The sequence below is a fragment of the Stenella coeruleoalba genome, assembly GCF_951394435.1.
Source record: "Stenella coeruleoalba genome assembly, chromosome: 13".
NCBI classification, from domain to species: Eukaryota; Metazoa; Chordata; class Mammalia; order Artiodactyla; family Delphinidae; genus Stenella; species Stenella coeruleoalba.
In genome coordinates this window covers 10137574-10152956 of record NC_137159.1, presented here as the reverse complement: position 1 = coordinate 10152956, position 15383 = coordinate 10137574, and the positions used below count along the sequence as shown (strand labels likewise).

General features: G+C 49.0%; 1 protein-coding gene across 3 annotated transcripts; it reads left to right on the top strand.

Annotated features, from left to right (window-relative positions):
• The first annotated feature begins 5395 nt into the window (after positions 1-5395).
• Positions 5396-15331, top strand: LOC307196480 (oxaloacetate tautomerase FAHD2A, mitochondrial). Of its 3 annotated transcripts, none has more exons than XM_079941427.1 (8): positions 5396-5647; positions 8215-8465; positions 9893-10109; positions 13231-13290; positions 13488-13650; positions 14701-14809; positions 14922-15009; positions 15131-15326. In XM_079941427.1, exons 2-8 carry the CDS (start codon positions 8221-8223, stop codon positions 15191-15193), a joined length of 945 nt encoding a protein of 314 aa, XP_079797553.1. In that variant the 5' UTR covers positions 5396-5647; positions 8215-8220; the 3' UTR covers positions 15194-15326. The 3 variants fall into 3 exon arrangements, with proteins under 3 accessions (XP_079797553.1, XP_079797554.1, XP_079797555.1); XM_079941428.1 differs by having other exon boundaries at positions 14942-15009; positions 15131-15291; XM_079941429.1 differs by lacking the exon at positions 14701-14809 and having other exon boundaries at positions 14942-15009; positions 15131-15331.
• The last annotated feature ends 52 nt before the right edge of the window (positions 15332-15383 follow it).

The following is a 15383-nucleotide window of genomic DNA, read 5'->3' as shown; positions in this document are numbered from 1 at the left end:
CAGTCTTTGTTCTATTAAGGCATTCAACTGATTGGGCAAGGCCCACCCACATTATGGAGGGCAATGTGCTTCGCTCAGAGTCCACTGATTTAAATGTCAATTTCATCCAAAAAACACCCGCACAGAAACATCCAGAATAATTTTTTTTTTTTGCGGTATGCGGGCCTCTCACTGCCGTGGCCTCTCCCGTCGCGGAGCACAGGCTCTGGATGCGCAGGCTCAGCGGCCATGGCTCACGGGCCCAGCCGCTCCACGGCATGTGGGATCTTCCCGGACCAGGGCACGAACCCGCGTCCCCTGCATCTGCAGGCGGACTCTCAACCACTGCGCCACCAGGGAAGCCCCTCTGCTGATTTTTGATGGTTCTTTATAATATCCTAGATATGAGTTCTTTGTCAGATACGTAGTTTGCAAATCCTTTCTCCCAGTTTGTTGCTTGTTCTTTCATACTCTTAGCATCCTTTTGCAGAGCAGAAGCTTTTAATTTTGATTAAGTCTCCTTCATCGATCTTTTTCTTATATTATGTTTTTGGTGAACGTCTATGAAACTTTCACCAAGATTATTGAACTAGCCTTGCATTCTTGGAATAAAGCCCACTTAGTCATGGTAGAGAATTATTTTTATATATTGCTGAATTATATTTGCTAATGCTTTGTTTTGAATCTATGAGAGATATTGGTCTGTAGTTGTCTTTTTTTTTAATACTGTCTTTGTTTTTTGTTACCAGGGTAATACCAGCTTCATAAAATGAATTAAAGCATTGTTCCTAGCTCTTCTATTTTCTGGAATAGATTAGGTAGAAATTGGTGTTTATTCTTTAAATATTTGGTAGGATTCTCCAGTGAAATCATCTGGGACTGGATAGTTCTTTTTCAGGAGTTTTTAAAGTACAGTTTAAATTTCCTTAATAGATACAGTGTTATTCAAATAATCTGTTTCATATTGGGTGAATTGTGATAGCCTGTATTTCAAGGAATTGGTCAATTTCACTGAGGTTGTCAAATTTATGTGTGTATACTTGTTTATAGTGGCCTCTTAGTATCTTTTTGATGACTTCAGGGTCTATAGTGATATCACCTGTTTCATTCCTGATATTGGTAATTTGTGTTTTCTTCTTTTTTCCTTTGTCATTCTTGGTAGAAGTTTGTCATTTCATTGATCGTTTCAAAGAAACATCTTTGTGTTTCATTGATTTCCTCCACTATATTTCTGGTTTCTATTACATCGATTTTTTTGCTCTTTATTATTTCCTTCTTTCTGCTTGCTTTGGGTTTATTTTGCTCTTCTTTTTCTAGGAGCTAGGAGGAGCTAAGCTTATTGATTTGAGAATTTTCCTCTTTTCTAAAATAAGAATTTGGAGCTATACATTTCCTTCTGAGTACTGTCTTCGCTGTGCCCCACAAATTTTGATATGCTACCTTTCCTTTTCATTAAGTCAGCCTCCATGACACCCAGGGAGGAGAGGATCCTTGTTACTGCCCAGCAGGGTGGGAGCTTCAGCTCCCCACATGGCCCCCACTGTGGAGGGTGACCTTGCTACTGCCCAGCAGGGAGGACAGTTCAGGCTCCCCACTTTCCCTTCTCTGATCCACCCCTCTCACCACTCTGACATAGGGGAAGGGTTGAGGCACTGCATTACAGCCTGGCAAGGGTGAAAATCTAGGCTCCCTACTCTGCCTTGTTGGTGGGCATGGGACCACAGTTTTTTTCTGCGTCGTCTGGCTGGAGTACAGCAGTTATTGTCTAAATTTTCTGTTTTGCTAGGCGGTCCCTTTCCTGGTTCTTTGACTCAAGAGCAGGATTTTCTTGGGGCTTTTTGTGTCTGCACCCACTGGCCTTTCCAGGCTGCCAGCTTCCTCAGGACCAAGTCTGGTTACATGAGAAAAAAGAACCCAGAGAACTCACTGCTGCACCATCTTGCTGGTGTGCAGACCCCAGGCCAGTCTGCCTTCTCATCTCCTTTTCAGAGTCTTATGTTTGCCTCGTACAGGCTTTTAGCTGTACTTAGCAGGAGGAATAGGAACAAGTGTTTCTCCATTATTCTGGATACAGACGTCCTCTGGCTGATTTTAAGATTTTCCCTTTTCATCACTAGTATTGAACACCTTGATTATGCTATGCCATGGTGTAGTTTTCCTCATGTGTTTTGTGCTTGGGGGTTACTGAGATTCTTGGATAGTGGGTTTATAGTTTTCATCAAGTTTAGAAAAGTCTTGGCCATTATTTCTTCAAATATATTTTTTTTCTGTTTCCCCTTCCCTCTCCTCTACTTTAGGAATACAGTTACACATGTATTAAGTGGTTTGGATTTTCCGCACAGCTCACTGATGGTCTTTTCAGCATGTTTAAATCATATGGTACTCGATTTCACTTGGGATACTTCCTAGTGCTATGTTTTCCCTTTTTTAAGAAAAAAGTTTGCTGGAAACACTTCTTTGGGGGAGGAGACACCACACTTCTCAATTAAGAGAAACATTTTTACAGTCCGGAGATTTTTTTTTTTTTAATACCTATTATGCCAAGAATTTATAGGGAATGGGTTCCAACAGCTCAGGCTCCTTTCCACGGTTCTCACAGGTGCAGAACCAATGGCTGCATTTCTCCGGGTGGAGCCGCCTGGGTTTCAGTTGAGCCCAAGTACCTTTTGCTCTGGCTGCCTTCTTTTTTCTGATCATTTTCCTTCACATGTTTCAGGAAGCTATCTCAGCTCCTAGAGTGCTTAACATGCTCAATATATACATTAATTTTCTTGGCAAGATTCTTGCCCTTGTTTGTTTGCAACAATGCTGGCAGCATGTTGGGAACACACCATAGACTCTTCCAGTTTTGCCGTGGGAACAGCGGTGGGCTTTTCTTTTTGAGTAGTGCCAATCCCCTTGATGTCAACATCACCTTTCTTGTAGATTCACATGTATGTGGCCAAAGGAACAACTCCATGTCTTCTAAAAGGCCTAGAGAACATTTATCTATCGGAGCCTCTCCTCTTTCCTTTTGTGTTGGTCATTTCGGCAAATTATCAGAAGATAGAGGTACCAGCCCAAAAGCTAGAGCTATGTTTCCAAATTCACTAACCTTTTCTTCTGCAGTGTTGAATCTACCATTAATCCATCTAGTGTATTTTTCATCTCAGATATTGCAGTTTACCTCAATAGAAGTTTGGTTTGGGTCTTTTTTTTTTTTTTAACTCCCCTGTCTCTACTTTTTTTTTTTAATATTTATTTTGGCTGCGCCAGGTCTTATTTGCACATGCAGGATCTTTGTTAAGCCATGCAGGATCTTTAGTTGCGGCATGCGGGATCTAGTTCCCTGACCAGGGATCGAACCTGGGTCCCCTGCATTGGGAGCATGGAGTTTTAACCACTGGACCACCGGGGAAGTCCCTCTACTTAACATTTGAACACACAGAGTACAGTTATAAAAAACTGTTATAATGTCCTTGTCGGTTAATCCTAACATCTGTCAGTTTTGAGTTGGATTAAATTGCTTTACTATTTTGAGTCATGTTTTCCTGCTTCTTTCCAAGCTGGGTAATCTTGTTTTGTTTTTTTTTTTGCGGTACGCGGGCCTCTCACTGCTGTGGCCTCTCCCATTGCGGAGCACAGGCTCCGGACGCGCAGGATGTGCAGGCTCAGCAGCCATGGTTCACGGGCCCAGCCGCTCCGCGGCATGTGGGATCTTCCCGGACCCAGGCACGAACTCGTGTCCCCTGCATAGGCAGGCAGACTCTCAACCACTGCGCCACCAGGGAAGCCCAAGCTGGGTAATCTTTGATTAGATGTCAGATCTCGTGAAGTTTACCTTGTTGGATGCTAGGTATATTTTTTAAATTTTCTATAAACATGATTGAGCTTGGTCTGTGATGTACTTAAGTTACTTGGAGACAAGTTTGATCCTTTTGTGTCTTGATTTTATCATTTGTCAGGCAGGACTGGAGCATTGTTTAGTCTGGGTTCATTATTCCCCATTACGGAGGCAAGATCTCTATGAGTACTCTACTCGATATTCCGTGAATTCTGTGTCTTTCCAGTCAGACTAGTGGGAAGAGGCACTGTTCCTGGCCCTGTCAATCTCTTAACACTGTTCCCTCTAATTCTTTCTGATGAATCTTTCCCTGGTCTCAGGTCGTTGCCTCACAGGCATGCACTGCTCACCACTCTGCTGAATACTCGAGGGGGAACATCTGCAGATCTGTGTTCCCTTTCTGCCCAGGTCTCCTGCCTACGCCAGGCTCTCTTTAGCACGTTCCCTCGATGACACTCACACCCCAGGTTCCATTTATGTCTCTATGCTGACCTCTATCTTCAAGCCAGACAAGAGCGGAAGCTCCAGATCCGTGTCTCCAATGGCCCACCCTGCAGAGTCCCCTTGAGTGTCCCATGGGCACACTAAATACAACCCATCCAACACTAAGCTCACCATCCTCCCCCCAGACTTGCTGCCTCTCCAGAACCCGTCTCCATGAATGGCACTGCCATCTACCAGGCCAGAGACCTACGAGTCGGCCTTGCACCTCCTTCCACCTTACTCCCACCTCCTGTCATCACTGAGGGCCATCAGTTCTGCCTTCTAAACATCTCTGGACTTTCACCATCTCTGCCGCACACCAAACCACCACTGCTCTCAGCTGCACCTCTCTTAACCCAGACACCTTTCCTTGAGCAAAACTTCTCAAGTGCAAGTCTGACCACAGCACCCCCCCAACCCCGCCCAGTGAGGACCTTCCAGTGGCCTCCTGTGTGCTTAGATAAGGCTCAAACTCCTTTCTGGGGCAAATAAAGCCCTTGATGATCTGCTCCTTGATTAAGTCTTGGGCTTCTTGCCCAGGGCCCCTCGTATGTCTTTATGCCTGGAGAGCTGGATTGTAACTGTTTAATTAAACCACCTCTCCACTCGAATGCCTGTTTTCTAACGATGGAGGTTATGCCTCCTACTACCCTGCGCACAGTCCATATAGTGCGTAAGAAGACAGGGCTGTGAAAGGCTGTAATTTTGCTTAAGAATGCCGTCTTAAGGAAAATACTTCCGGCCGCAGGTTCCCCATATGTAATATCGGTGCAATCATCACTCCTCTCTTCTCTGATATGACACAAACAGTAGACAAAAAGGGCTGGCTTTGTCAACCAGCGCGCCAGAATTTGGTCTCCACGCATTTCGCTCAACCATCAGAGCAGGGCCTGGCCCAGATGCTGGGCCCGACGCGGGCGAGGCCAGCGAGGCGCCCAGGGCGCAAAATGTCAAGAAGCACCCCCTTTCGGGTTCATGCAAGCGCACGCCGCCCCGAAAGCCAGTGCCTTCGGGCATGCGGCGTCCGGGGCATCCGGCTGGCTTCGCCGGCTTCAGGTCCGCACCCACAGGCCTGCTGGAACGCGAGAGAGACTACCCTCCCTCGGGCCCTGGGCCCGCCCACTATGCGACTTGGCTTCCGGCACCGAACTAGACGCCCTGCTATTGGCCGTTGTCCCGTGACGTCACCAGGGAGCGCCCGCCTCTGCTGACGCCTTATTTAGAGGAGCCGCACGGCGCCCAGTGTCGCAGCGTTAGAAGTCCCGGCCGGTTGTGGTCTCTGGGACGTAGTACCTGTGCTCGGGCGCCCGGTGACCTTGGCGTCTGGCCCGCGAGTCCTATCCCGACAGCACAGGGTGCCAGGTAGGTTAGGTTTAGGCCAGACGGCGGGGTGCACCGGGCCTCCGGGCCTCCGGCTGAGGGCAGGACTGGACTCTGGTGCCCGGCCGCTCCGACCACACGGACTGGGCTGGCGGGCCCTCTTGGGCGCCCACTGAGTGTAGGGGATGGAGCTGGGCATACAGGGGAAGTGGGGGACTGGCACAGGGGCCCAGGCGAGTGGATGGTGGGACGCGGTCCCAGGTGCAAACCGTTGTCTCGCCTGCGCCGTTGCAGCTCCATGTCCCTGCCTCTTTGCTTACGGACACCTGTCCAGAGTTGGATTGAGCTCAGGCTCTGCGGCACAGTGGTTCCCGCAGGAGCAGCGGGGCCACTTTCAGGTACCTCGGCAGGTGACTTCACCTCCTTCAGCCTCAGTGCCCCTTCTGTAAAATGAGGCGCTCAGCCTGAGGGGATTGCTAGAGGGCGGAATGAGAACCTGCAAGGGCCTGTCATGTGGGAAGGGCAGTCAGTGGGGCCTGCGTTTATCTGGGAGAGCAGGTGAACAGCCTTATCCCTGAGGCAGTAGCCAGCAGGAGATCCAATTTCCCCTGGGGCATGCAGGGTGTCGCTGGGCCTCCAGAAGATTTCCTGTTGGAGGTTCCTACTTCTCACCGCCACCTCTGGGCTAAAGTGTCCAACTCCTCACCTGGACTTGGATTCAAGTCCCAGTTCTTTCCTGTCCTTGGGAACTTGGGCAGATCCCTTATCCTCTTCGAGCCTTAGTTTTTTCATCTGTGAAATGGGACCAACAGCCCCTACCGTCTACAGCTGTCAAGAGAATTAAATCAGCCATTGTAGGTAAAACAAAGTAACACCTGGCATGCAGTGGGATAATAATCTTAGTGTGTGGAGTATAAGTGCATACATTTTAGCTTGAACAGTCCCTGACAGTGGCATGGTTGGTGCTTGTGTAAGACAGGAGGGTGGGAGGTTCAGAACTCCTGGTTTTCTGGTTAAACTCATCGGCCAGCACAGCGATCAGATCATTGACCTGGATCTAATGAGTGTTTAACTGAACAAGGTAGATGGAATCATCAGAGAACCAGGAGTCTGGGATGACCTCCACGTGCTTGAGCATAAAGGGCTACTTTTATTTTTTATTTTGTTTATTTATTTTTGGCTGCACTGGGTCTTCGTTGCTGCACGCAGGCTTTCTCTAGTTGTGGCGAACGGGGTCTACTCTTCGTTGCGGTGCGCGGGCTTCTCGTCGTGGAGCACTGTCTCTAGCTGCGCGGGCTTCAGTAGTTATGGCACGTGGGCTCAGTAGTTGTGGCCCGCAGGCCCTGGAGCGCAGGCTCAGTAGGTGTGGCGCACGGGCTTAGTTGCTCCGCGGCATGTGGGATCTTTCCGGACCAGGGCTTGAACCCGTGTCCCCTGCATTGGCAGGCGGATTCTTAACCGCTGTGCCACCAGGGAATCCCTAAAAGGCTACTTTTAAAGGCAAGGAACCATGAAGAGGAGGGACTGTTGGGGTGGAGGCCAGACTCAGAAACCAAAGAAGAGAATGGGGTTTGTCTTTGCGTGGAGCCTAGAACTCAAAATGGAACCTGAGCCTTGTTGATACTTTCTAAGTGATATTAGGAGGGAAGGCACAGCTGCCCCTCCTGAGGCTGACAATCACCGAGTTTTCCCAAGTAGTGAAAAGTCAAGCCCCTGCTTCTGGCATTTGATCATTGAACAGAGAGTAGCTGAGAGCCTTCTGTGTGGCAGGCACAGTGCTAGGCACTGTGGACTCGGCAGCAAAAGAGACAGTTGTGGCCCCAGAACCCAGAGGGGAGACAGCCCCGTGATGCCTGTCAGGCGTAGACCCTGCCCTCTGTCTGCAGCCTCTTTCCTAGGGCAGCCTGTACTCCAGCACAGAAGCCACTAAATAATTACTGCCTGGAGAGGCAGGCGGGGGCTGCTCCTAAAAGGCTGCGACAGCCTGGAAGGGGTTCTGGCTTGGTCATGTGAGCAGTGGAAAGCATTTTAAGTAGGAGGGTAACAGGATCAAATTGGCATTTAAAAAACTACCTGTGGCAGCTGTGAAGCCAGTTTCACCTGTGATCTCTTGCTCACGCTGGGCTCCACTCTTAACTAATTCCTAGCCCTGCTCATCTTAGCCCAGCCCACACTTCCTCAAGAAACAAAGACAGGGCCCTTGATCTACACAGCAGCAGTCCCAATTGCAGAATCCTACTTAACGGCATCCGTTGTTAACATCAGTCTCCCCTGCAGGCAGGATGGCAGGGCTGAGTGTGTCTGACCTGCATTGTCTGCCCGGTGCCCCAGTGGTGCCAGCTACAGTGTAAGCTTTCAGAAAGCACTGGTTGACGGAAGGCTGGAATCCCTGGGGCCTAGCTCAGTGGCTGGCATGAAGTAGTTGCTTCTCTAGAAATGTTTCATTTGAAACACGTGAAATAAGTGAAAACCTGGACCACTTCCCATGTGGTGAGCCACGAATGGCTCATGGGGCAAGAGGACTTGGGCTGCAGCTTGAGGAGCTCTGGGAGCCCCAGTGATGGCTTCGGACTGTCTCCATCCCCTAGGACCCACTTTTTTCTCCATAGGCTCCGATGCTGGTCTCTGGTAGAAGAAGGTGGCTCACGGCTCTGCTGCAGGCTCAGCGTTGGCCCTTTCAACCCTCCAGAGACATGAGATTGGTGCAGTTCCGGGCACCCCACCTGACGGGACCTCATCTGGGCCTGGAGTCAGGGAATGGTGGAGGTGTCATCAACCTCAGCGCCTTTGACCCCACACTGCCCAAGACGATGATAGAGTTCCTGGGGCAGGGAGAGGCCGCTCTCTCAGTGGCAAAGAGGTAAGTCAGCAGGCAGCAGTGCCCTGCCGCAGCTGCCCCATTCCCCCTCCCTCCTCCCACCCGCCTCCTCTTTTGCACCCCAGCCTTCATTTCTCACCTGTTCCCTTAGTGAAGAGCCTTAGAAATCTTTTATGACAACATCCTCAGTTTACAGAGGGGGAAACCGAGGCCCGAGGAGGATGATTGACCATCCGAAGGCCACACGCTTGGTGGTGGGGCCAGAATTCTACTTTGTCGCACTGCCTTCCCTGGGAGATTAAATTCCTGCTTGCCTGAGGGGCTGGGACCTGGGATCCTAAGAGGCATCTTGGAAAGCTCATTAGGAGAGAGGACTGCAAAGAGGTTCTTAAAGATGGTTCTTGGGTTTGGGCTAGATTAGGGAGAGGCCTCCCTGAAGCCAGGAGTCCTGTGGAATCTGGTCTAAAGGTGTTGATGAACAGTAAATTAAAAACCGCTTTGAGGGGACTTCCCTGGCGGTCCAGTGGTTAAGACTCCACGCTTCCACTGCAGGGGGCGAGGGTTTGATCCCTGGTCGGGGAACTAAGAGCCCGCATGCCGCTTGGTATGGCAAAAAAACCCTCAAAACAAAAAACCACTTTGAGGTGTCATTTTCACCTATTTAACTGACAAAAAATACAGATGTTTGACAGCATACAGTGTTGGTAACAGTATTTTTCCCCTACTTTCATATTCTCGCAAGATGAGAAACTACTTCTGTGTCCCTCATTAGAAAATTGGGTGTATCTCTACTGTGCAGTAATAGGCAGCCATACGAAAACGAGGAAGCTGTATACTGTTATGGTGAGATCTCTAAAATATATATGTTTTTAAAAGGTATATATAATTGTGCTATCATTTGCATAAAAAAAGATGGGAGGGCTTCCCTGGTGGTGCAGTGGTTAAGAGTCCGCCTGCCGATGCAGGGGACACGGGTTCGTGCCCCAGTCCGGGAAGATCCCATGTGCCGCGGAGCGGCTGGGCCCGTGAGCCATGGCCGCTGAGCCTGCGCGTCTGGAGCCTGTGCTCCGCAACGGGAGAGGCCACAACAGTGAGAGGCCCGCGTACCGCAAGAAAAAAAAAAAAAGATGGGAGAAGAGTATACATAGAGTGGCTGTGAAGAGCTACGAAGGACACAGTGGTTGTCTCCAGGGCTGGAGCAGCGTGACTAGGAGAAGGTGTAGAAGAGAGACCTTTCCATTATTCCCATTTGCACCTTTTGAATTCTCTTACATGGACATGTATTACCTAATGGGGGAGAGGAAATCAACACTGGATAAATATAAACAGTGCTCTGATATCAAAGGACAGTAACTGGGCTTGATTTTCCTGCTGACTCTGATGGTTGATCTAGAAAATACATTTTAAAAACTTGTAGCTGCTGCAGGATCTCCCCAGAGTGCCCCTCTCTCCTGCTCTGGTCTCTGCAGAGCCCTGGCTGCCCAGTTGCCAGTCCTACCACGGTCAGAAGTGACATTCCTGGCTCCAGTTACACGGCCAGACAAGGTGGTGTGCGTGGGCATGAACTATGTGGACCACTGCAAAGAGCAGAACGTGCCTGTGCCCAAGGAGCCCATCATCTTCAGCAAGTTTTCCAGCTCCATCGTGGGGCCCTACGACGAGGTCGTCCTCCCTCCTGAGAGTCAGGTTGGTGCCTCCCCACTGTGCCCCCGAGTCACTGGGGCCCATCACACAGGTGCTCAGCCTCCAGCCTAAAGGAACCATCTGTTGCTCATTAGTGCATTAAACAGAAACTCCAGGGGATTATACAGTAATAAGACTGCTCTCGGGGGTGGGGGGGGGAGAAGTTAATTTATATCTTTTCCTGATTACAAAAGTAATATACTTGCATTATAGAAAATTAGTAAAATACAGATAAACGTAAAGAAAAGTCACCCATGTTCCCACTGCCCAGGACTTGCAACATTTATGTTTTGCTGTATATCTTCCCAGTGTTTTTCTGTTCCTGTTTCTATTTATACTGTACATATGCCTACCATTTAGTTAAGTCTCCAGCAAGAACATTCTTCATGCCATTAAATATTCTCCCCTGACATTTTTTAGGTTACTGCTTAGTTTTCTATTGTATCAATGGCCATAATTTATTCAGTAGTCCTCATATTGCTAGATAGGTTGTTTCCAGTTTTTAGCTTTTATAAGTAGTGTTGCAGTGAACCTCCTTATAGAAAAGACTTTGCACATCCATGAATGTGTGATTATTTCCTTTGAACAAACTCTTAGAATTTGAATGTCTTTGTCAGAGTGTAGGCAGGGTTTCAAAAATCAGCCAAAGTGACCTTAAGAAAAGTTGCAAAAGCAATTTACATGTCTACCAGCAGTGTATGTACCCTTACTAATACTTTCAAATTTTTAGTTTAGGAATATTTTGGAAATTACAGGAAAGTTGAAAAAAAGTACAGTGACTACCCAGACTCTTCACCTGGATTCACTGTTAACATTCTGCCGTATCTGCTTTTCCTCTCCCTCCTTCTTCCTCCCCCTGTCCCTCTTCCTCTCCTTCCCTCATGTCCCACGGGCACACACACACTTTTTTTGGAGGGGGAGTGGGAAGAACCTTTGAAAGTAAGTTATAGACATTAAGAGTTCACTCATAGAAACTTCAACATGCATCTCCTAAGAATAAGGACAATGTCCATGACCATAATACCATTATCACAACTAAGAAAGTTAACATGAGTAATATCTAATATACAGTCCAATTGGGAATATTCCCAATCGCCCCCCCCAAAGATGACTTTTAATTTGGGTCCTGGTTTGTTTTTTGGTTTTTGGTTTTGGTCCAAGATCAGTCAAGGTCATACATTGTATTTGGTTATGTCTCCTTAGTGCCTTTTATCTAGAACAGGGATCCGCAGACTTTTTCTCAAAGGGCCAGTTAGTATTAGGCTTTGAGTGCCAAATAGTTTCTTTTGCAACAGTTCAGCTTTGCCATTGTGAAATATGAAAGCTGCATAGCTGATACGTGAATGAATGAATATGGCTGTGTTCCAGGAAAATTTTGTCTACAGTAACAGACAGCAAACAAGCAAGGATTTGGTCTGTGGGCCATAGCTTGCCGACCCCTGATCTCAAGCAATTTTTTCCCCCTGCCCTTTTTTATCTTTAATGACACTTTTTGAAGAAACCAGGCAAGTTGTCTCATAGCATGTCTCACACTCTGGATTTGTCTGGTTGGTTCTTCATGATTAGATTCAGGTTAAACATTTTTGTCAAGTTCTACATAGGTCTCTTAACCTGTTCAGGCTGCTATTACAAAATACAGAATGGATGGATGGATGGCTTATAAACAAAGCATTTAATTCTCACAGTCTGGAGTCGAGGAAGTCCAAGATCAAGGTGCCAACAGATTTGGTGCCTGGTGAGGGCCCACTTCCTGGTCCATAGACGACTGTCTCTTCACTGTGTCCTCACGTGGTAGAAGGGAGCTCTCTGGGATCTCTTTTTGTAAGGGCACTAATCCTCTTCATGGAGGCTCTACCCTCATGACCTAATCACCTCTCAACGGTCTCACCTCCTAATACCATCACCTTGGGGGTTAGGTTTCAGTATATGAATTGGGGGGTGGGGGGAGGTGGGACACAAACATTCAGTCTGTAGCAACAGGTGTGTACTTGTGTTGCATCCCACTGGGAGACTCTTGTCGGGCCCTAAAGTTTGATCCCTTAGTTTACTTGATGCTCACGTGACCTCTCCATTGTAAAGGTACATTTCACTGTGGTAATTAGTAAACAATCTGCAGGGTAGACATTGAAACCATGTGACTATCTTATTGCCTCACAATTTTTCATCCAGGGATCATCTGGTCATCCTTACCTGAATCCATTATTGCAGTAAGCGTTAGAAAAAGGTGATTTTTTCTGTCTGTGCACTTTTATTAGCTGGTACTCTGAAGAAACACTGCTTCCCTCTTTTTTTTTTTTTAACCCATGTCCCTTTAGTATCACTGTAAATTCCTGATTTTTAGTTTTATTCAATATGTCATAGTCCATCATTTACATTCTTTTTGATACTCAAAGGGTCTTAATTTGGCCAGGGAGGGCCTTCAAGATGGCCCCCATCTATATCACTTTCTGAGTACTTCCTTGCTGTGGCCAAGCTATTGCAGGCTCATCTTGTACTCTGTCTCAGACTTGGAATTAGCCATTTCCCCAAGGAACCCAGTTCTTTTTTGTGTTTCTGGTTGTCACTGTTAGAAAGAGCAGTCAGTTTGAAAGGCTAAATTGTTACCTATTTTATAGGGCACTTTGTGGTTTATGGAAAGGGCTGAGCATGTTTTCCTTTTTGTGGCCATGTGTATTTCTTTTTGTGACTTGCTTATTCAAGCCTTCGGCCCACATTTATTTTGGCATGTCGATCTTTTTCTTGTTATTATTTGAGTTCGTGCGTTAAAGCATTTAGAGTAGTGCCTGGCACACAGTAGGGTTAGCTGCTGTTCCTTGGTATTCATCCTTTTCTGGAAGTATCAAGAGTGACTCTTAAACTCCCTCCCCGGACAAAGGCTGCTCTTCTGCAGTCGCTCGGAGAGCTCTGCCTGCCTCTGGGGGTGCTGCCTGCCACTGCCCAGTTGATGGGTCTGCACGTGATACCTCCCCTACTGTTCACTCCACTCTGGCTCGAGGTCTTACAAATGGGGGCCGGCAGCCAACCCCACCGTTAAGAGGCCCTGGCCCCGAGGCAGTGTGTAGCCCCTCGGCAGAGGAGCGGGGCCCAGAGCCCAGCAACTCACTGCTCCTTTCCCGCTCTACAGGAGGTGGACTGGGAGGTGGAGCTGGCTGTGGTCATTGGAAAGAAAGGCAAGCACATCAAGGTGAGGTGGAAAGGGCAGTGCCATCTGTCCCTGGCATTGGGAGGCGGTTGGCATCTACCTGCTCCTGACCCTGCCTTGCCTCTCATCCACCACCTCTGGCCACTAACGTGGGACCAAGGCTTTGAGATCCTTTGTTACAGGGGTTGGTGTCCTCATGATTTAACCTCCAATCTGGCCAAACCCCCTGCCCCCCATAGGCCACAGATGCCATGGCCCATGTGGCTGGCTTCACTGTGGCACATGACGTGACTGCTCGTGACTGGCAAATGAGACGCAATGGAAAGCAGTGGCTGCTGGGAAAAACCTTTGACACCTTCTGCCCCCTGGGCCCTGCCTTGGTGACCAAGGACAGTGTAGCAGGTAGGTCTCTGACAGCCCACTGGGTGACTCCTGTTGCTCTTAGATACATCAGTGAAGAGAAAGCAGCTTTCCGGGAAGTGGGAGTGAGGGGCATGGCTCCACGCGGGCCCCTATCCCCGGCTGCCCTTTCGTTGATTGCTTATATTAGAGCAAATCTCTCAACGTGGGCCATGAGTTCTCCACTGGGCTTCCCCCTGTCCCCTCACCCCATAGAGAGCTGCAGTTGCAGAGGTGGTGAATCTGCATTCATGAAGTGAATAACGAAGCAGTTCTCTCAGGATGGGTGGGTCAGGCTTCCTCTAGCTGCCACCATCTGGGAGAGTCTTTAAGTTGGAAAGCAGCAGAGCTGCCCTTTGAGCATCACAGAGAACGGCTGTTCCAGAGCCCCCTGCACCTTCACTGTGCCCTTGCTGCTTGTAGCTGCTGCTGCCTGCCTACACGGTGGCTGAGTGAGGTCCTGTGAGAGCCAGGAAGAGAGACGGTGCTTAAGAGGACAGACCACAGCCATCTGGGTAGGGCCACGTCCATGCAGTTCAGCCTTACGCCACCCCGTGCAGTCAGTCATCAGAGAAGTTAAATGGTGATCCCTGGGGGGGGGGGGGGGGGGGGTATTTGTGAATGTGTAAAACACCGAAAAGTTAAAAGTACTGTCTACTCGGGACAGTATTACAGGTAAGCCTTCAGGTGCAGGAGTCTTCACTACTCCTGCTTGTGCCAAGTCAGCCTCTGCTGTGGGTAGACATCTGTTTCTTAAGGCAGAAACAGCCATTTTTCTCTGCTCCTTGAGAGTCTGGAACATCCCCTCCTTAACCCACCCAAGGGACCACTGGCAGGCACTCTGCTCTGTGGTGGATACAGGGAGGCCTGAGGCGGCCAGTGTCCACACACAGTTCCAGGGTAGGGAGTGCCAGGACCAAGCACAGGGAGTCCAGCACACAACCCTCTCACCTGGCGAGTCACAAGGTCTCCTTGTGCTTTCATTTTCTAGCTGATTGGGAGGGGTTTGAGGGAAAGAAGGGAGAACCCCAAAGTGGTGTTTTTGCATTTCAGATCCACACAACTTAAAGATCTGCTGCCGAGTGAATGGGGAGGTGGTCCAGAGTAGCAGCACCAACCAGATGGTGTTTAAGACAGAAGAGCTAATAGCCTGGGTCTCCCAGTAAGTGGGATGGAGCCCTGCCCCCCAACACCCACCTGGAGGCTAAACCGAGCGCTCCATGGCAGGCTGTAGCCACCTCGGCCCCTGGTCTCACCTGGCCCTTTTGCCCTAGGTTCGTCACTCTTTTCCCAGGGGACGTCATCCTGACCGGGACCCCCCCAGGTGTTGGTGTATTCAGAAAACCTCCTGTCTTTCTCAAGGTAGGTTGGCTAAACGAGGAAAGGAAGAAGGCCTGGCAGGGTGGGCTCAGACTTGAGAAATCCAGGCCTGTGTATGTGCCACACCAAAGGACTGACTGCCTCACGGCCCACTCTGTTGCAGAAGGGCGATGAAGTCCAGTGTGAGATCGAGGAACTAGGTGTCATCGTCAACAAGGTGGTGTGACGGGCTCTACCGCGGCCCGTGGACTTGAGGTGGGGGCATCCGTTCCCACTGAGCCCAGCACAGGAAGAGGCGCAGTGCCAGCCCCCCTGAGTGGCTCCTCTTCCAGGTAGACGGGGAGGAGATGGTGCTCTCCTCCTCAATAAACTTCTTTTTGGCTTCCTTTAGGATTTGTTTCAAGGAGTGAGATAGG

Bases quoted from the DNA above. Each gene is read 5' to 3' on its own strand.
- LOC307196480 (XM_079941427.1), top strand. From the start codon at position 8,221: ATGCTGGTCTCTGGTAGAAGAAGGTGGCTCACGGCTCTGCTGCAGGCT. The intron at 8,466-9,892 runs GTAAGTCAGCAG...TGGTCTCTGCAG, and splicing joins GCTCTCTCAGTGGCAAAGAG to AGCCCTGGCTGCCCAGTTGC. The intron at 15,010-15,130 runs GTAGGTTGGCTA...ACTCTGTTGCAG, and splicing joins AACCTCCTGTCTTTCTCAAG to AAGGGCGATGAAGTCCAGTG.